General features: G+C 40.4%; 1 protein-coding gene across 2 annotated transcripts in view; it reads right to left on the reverse strand.

Annotated features, from left to right (window-relative positions):
• Positions 1–5545, reverse strand: part of LOC109300755 (phosphatidylinositol-binding clathrin assembly protein-like) — a 62465-nt gene extending 56920 nt beyond the window's left edge. For both annotated transcript variants that reach the window (XM_019521561.1, XM_019521560.1), the window contains exon 1: positions 5382–5545. In XM_019521561.1, coding sequence (XP_019377106.1) covers positions 5382–5511 — 130 coding nt within the window. In that variant the 5' untranslated portion in view covers positions 5512–5545. The remainder of the gene's footprint in view (positions 1–5381) is intronic.
• Positions 5546–5551: the final 6 nt, after the last annotated feature.

Consider the following 5551-nt stretch of genomic DNA (forward strand, 5'->3'; position numbering starts at 1 on the left):
TCATAGTCCCATCTCTTCAGCCTAATCTTACCCCATAATCATTACTGAATATTCAAATAAATTGCTTTACATAAGCCTTAAATTCGAAGGCCAACCAAATCTACATCTTTGCTCTTGCAAATGAGTGAAAGTGCCCCTCAGTACTCAATATGGAATATTTTTTATTAAATCACGTCAGATAAATATCCTGTAATTAAAATAAGGTTTCAGATCAATTTTGCCAAGTAGGAAACTATGAAAAAAAGTTTGTATTTTTAAAAAGAGCAGATTCCAGCCACAGAATGAGACCAGTGATTCTCAACCAAGATACTGCTGCACCTCAGAATGAACAGTATCCTGGCTGAGCTCTTTTTAAGGGTGCCTCCAGTGCTGCACAATATTACTAGTTAGGCATGCACACACCTACACATTCACAAGAGAAACCCAGAGATTTCAAATAGAAAGCCACAGTGTGAAAAACTTTCTGACCTGTTCTGATCTTTCTGACTTCCTTGCAACAGAAAGATTCCTCTATTATTTTCCATAATCAAAAAACAAATAAAAAGGTAGGAACTGGCATATTCCAAGTTTTGTCTTCAGACTAACAAGGATTACCCAATCCTTATCTCCAGTTCCTGAGTAACTGTTGATCAACTGCAGCACATGCATATTTTCAATCAACTGAAACGCAAAACCGCAAGTCTTCACCAAAATTTTCCCTAGATTAAAATGGTCTGGACACTCAGCCAACTATGTTTTTATCAGGTTTGTTTTAAACTTATTTGCTATGGTTGCGTCAAGCTCTTTAGCTGGAAGACCATCCAGTGCCTTTAAATCCTAGGCCAAATATTTCACATTTTACAGCACCCTAATATCAATATATTTTATAGCATACCATATATTAAACTTCTTCATTACTCCTCAATAATACACTACATTCAACATCAATCTTTACCTGATTTTTTAATTACTGATATAGAATAGGTCCTCTCAAAGTCAGAAGCAAAGAAAGTATACTAAAAGTGTGAATTTTTGCTGTCTCCAATTCTACAAATATCTTGCCCTTCTTTTTAAGGGTCAGATACATTGGGATTACCTTGAAACAATAAAAGCTACTAAATGACTGTCCCTGACAGACTGGTCTACTCACAAATACACTGACTATAATTGATTGGAAAATTGTCTTAAAAAACAAAGCTCATCAATAGTAAAAATGAAGCTGTGTATTTCCTTCCATCAAGGCTTTATCATCACCTGTCCTATATTTACATATGCAATAATACTTGAAGAGGATTTAAATGCACAAGCACTGCTTTATAAGGAAGTGAGACAGATCAGTAAAGAATTTATTACAAAATGGCGCAGAAACAACATCTGACAATGGGATCATTAATGTGCTCATTTCACTGGAACATTATATTTACACAAAGCTATAAGCTAAGGAAAGATTTTTTTTCCTCCTAGTAATGGAGGATGTTGGCATACAGTAGCACTTATACTTTTAGCAAGCTGCTGAACTTAATCTGGGTCACTCATACTAAATAGCTGTATTAACAAGTGGCTTTATGTCAAGGAATTTTCAGGATGCTTACAACTATTTCCCATCCCTCCCCCACCTACTATTTAATTTCTTTGAAGCATAAAAACAGAATACATTGAACTTTACTTTCCTACATATACCAGTGCATTACTTACAAGTGGCAACTAAAAGCATCAGTTTATTTATAAATATGTGGGAGAATACGTTTTTGGAGAAAGAATCCCATGATTCCTGAAAATAGACAAGACAAAACTCAAACTTGTGCCCAAGCAAACAACGTCCCTGAAAGAAAAAAAAAATCCTTGTGACCAGTATATTTTACAGAAATGTATCAGTAGGGTCTCTATGAGGTTCCCCTAACAATCAAATATATCAATACATAGTATATTCCTACAAATTTCTTACTCAAACAATAAACAAAATATCACCGAAAGCTACCAAATGTCTGGCAGAACAGACACTTGCTTCAAGCCCACATTACTTCACCTTGTGAAAAATGCCCTGGAATTTTAATGTCTAGAACCAGGATCAAATTCTTTCCTCAATTTTCACTCCAAGCATCAACAGTAATACCCTCAGTATGAACGCTAATGTTACTATCTTTTTATATATATTATGCCCAACATCTAAAAATGGTAAGCAATAATGCTATGGGCAAGAATGCTGCTATGGAATTCCTACTGCAAACGTGACGCAGTCAGCCTCAAGCACTAGGTTGTGTCAAAACTCAACTCTGAAGAAGCCAAATATGAACCCACTCCCAAATAACAAGATTATTCAGCAGCCCATATGAACCCACTCCCAACAACAGAACAAGAACTGCTGCATTTGATATACTGACCAAGGACTCTCAGAGCTGGATGGCTGGACCCTTCTGCCTACACAGAATCCCAAAAAAACCAAAAGATACCCCTACATTGAGGTACGGGCTGGCTTAGTCTACTTTATATTTCAGAATCAAGGCTTAATTACATAATGCATATCAAATTTATATTATGTATAACACAATTTTACAGCTACACTATTGTTAATACCCCTGCACAACCACTTTTTGAGATTTAGATACTTTTCCTATTTACCATAACGCTTTTGTGGTTGGGTTTTAAACTGCCAGCAAGTACCTGCTCCCTGTTTCCTTGTTTTCAGAAGTCAGAGATAGAATATTCAGCCCACTATAAAAAATAAGTGCAGGGCAAAGACAAAACCAACAGGAAAAGTGTTATTCATCTAACTGAATGATTTTGACAGGTTCTAAAAAACACATCTAGTTGCATTGAGCTACTGATTCATCGAGTTAGAGGTGGAAGGGTAAGTTGGAAAATAAAAGAACTTGAAGAAAGATAGAAAGAATGGGATGCCCTCAGCACGCTACAAGAAATGCAAAAGGACTGCTGTAAAAATTATTTTACTATGGTCTAACACTTTATTATAAAAATAGAGCTGCTGATTTACTTTCAGGACATTATGACATATATTAAAATAGAATATTTTCATTCACAGAGCTTTTATTCCTTGTTAACAAAAATTAAATAAATAGCTATATTACTTAGCAGCTCTGTGACAAGCCTCTAGGGCACCAGCCAATTGCTTGCACACACATTACATATGTAGCGCTTTCATCCATGACACCAGTATCTGATATCAAAGTGCTTTTTCCTAATATTTAGGGGTCAAGATAGGATTCTTAGCACTAGCTCGATTAGAGTGTAGGTTGAAGCTGGGCAAGTTTCCAAACGCAACAATAGCAACTCTGGAATGTTATTCCTGAAACCTTACTTGAGCAGGAATTAGATGCAGCAGTCTTTATTATAGGTACATGCAAGGGCCAGGCTTAAAAAAACAAAAAACAAAAACAAACAAACAAAAAATCAGCATAATTTTCACATAAGGCACAAGCCACCTTTTGACTTTATTCCACGAAGGAAGTATATTTATTGTGTTAATTTTTTAGAAAGCAGCGTGATACAGCTTCTAAAATTCTACCCAATTACCTTAAACAGAAGCAAGGCCAAGTTTTGTTTTCGAGCAAGTTTGTGATTCAAATAATAACCATTAGGTCAAAGGTAACCTAGCCTCTTTGATAGCATATCTAGACATCCACAACACAGCTATGGCAAGCCCAGTAATAACTGTAAAATGAAAAGAGTCCTGTGAAATCCCAGTGAACAAGGTACTGTTTGTAATATTACATTTCAACAACTCCCATGATGCTCTGCCACTTTTGAAATGCAGCCATAATATCAGGCTTTCTAATTTTCTGTTAAGAGAAGAAAAATCAGACCAAGTGACTAATGTCAAAGCACAGGACTTTCTACATGAGTCCCTGCAAGCAACCGATTCTTCTGAACAAAGGTTCATATCAAATGACATTCGAAGGAATCTGACAGCCAACACAATCTCCGTGGAATTCGGAGTGGTGACAAGTTGGGGAAAGGATGCCAAACAACTTCCATTTCCTCATTTTGTGAGGTTACATCAGACTCAGGATTATTGTAATAATAATATTTTTGCATTCCATGCACTAATGTGTATCAACTGCAGAAATCTTCAAACCATTGAGCAACACTACACTGTCACCACTTTCTGGCTTCCTGTTATGTTGGTTTCTGGCTAGTTATTAAGTCAGGCACCCGATCAGTTAGTTACCTTCATTACTTTCATTCACAACAAAGAACCCCCGTAAGAATTTTTTACTAATTTAAAAACTATTTGCCCCACAGCAAACACACTATCAACAAACCTCATGATGAACATTAACAGGTGAGTTACACGGCTAAGCCGAGGTCCAAACCACTCTCTCCAAATTAACTAACACATAATCCGTTTGCCAAAGACCTAACCAATGTCCGCTTGCTTGCATTATTACTTGTATCATCTGGAATCAAATCGCAGCAATCTGATAAACTCTTCATCCAACACACAAACTGTTCCCTTGTTGGAAGCTTTACAGGAACCAGGGTTTAGTTCCCTATTTTAATGTTTCCCCTAATCCCTGGGAAAATTTCATACGGAGTAACAAGTTAAGTTATGAGCTCTACCATGTCCTGGTTCTGAAGTACTCAGGATACTTCTGAGCACCCAAGTTTGTACAGCATCAGGACATCATATATATTTTCCAAATGAATAATGCACCATGCACTGAGCACCAACTCAGCCTTGCCTCCTTGAAAACCGCTAGCTAGATGGAGTCATATGTACCACCATCAAACCCTGCCCTATTTGAAACAAAAAGAAGTTGCCAGTGAATGAGCTGGAGCTAAACTGAACCCACACCTGCACACCCGAGGGTCCAAGACAGGAAAGCTCCTTCTTTTCAGTGGGAGGGAAGCACTTCTGAGGGTGACATCTTTGATTGTACCTATCACCCAGTTCAGTAAGAGACAGCCAATAAAAGCTATCACCCTAAGAGACCCTTGGCCTCTGGCAGGATACCTGGGCAGTCCTGGCAACAACAGTGCTCCTTCTTTTAAGGACAGCAGCTGGCCCAGGGGGGTCACAGCCAGCTGTGGAGAAGCAGGAAGCATCCTGCAGAAGGCTTGTCCCTGCCTCCATACTGAAACCCTGAGAGGGAAAAGCCCAGCCAGGCCCATCTGAACCCAAATTACCAGCTCCTCTGCTGCACCCCCACCCATCATGGAGAAACGCAGAACAATGGCTCTTCTCCCGGGGGGAGCACCCAGCTCCAGGCACCCCCTTCCCCAGAGAAAGCGGCCACCTCCGGGCCAGGCTGAGGGCCTCCTTGGTGCCCTGCAGCAGGTGGGCGGCAAGCACCTGGGCCCAGCTGTCCCCAAGGGCGGGCGGGCGGCACACTGGGGCCCCCTCGCCTCCCCTCAGCGCCCCCGCTCCCCTCCCCCGCACTCACAGTCCAGGTGCTTTTTCTTGGGCCCCATGACTTCGTGGGTCGTGGCCTTGCAGACGGCCTTGGCGACGGCCGAGCCGGTGACACTGTGCTGCGCCGCCGCGATGCGGTCCGTGATGGACTGGCCCGACATCTTCCCGCCCCGATCCGCCGGCAGCTGCACGCTCCGCTCC

This window comes from Gavialis gangeticus, unplaced genomic scaffold (genome assembly GCF_001723915.1).
Source record: "Gavialis gangeticus isolate Ggan-Ray unplaced genomic scaffold, GavGan_comp1, whole genome shotgun sequence".
NCBI classification, from domain to species: domain Eukaryota; kingdom Metazoa; phylum Chordata; order Crocodylia; family Gavialidae; genus Gavialis; species Gavialis gangeticus.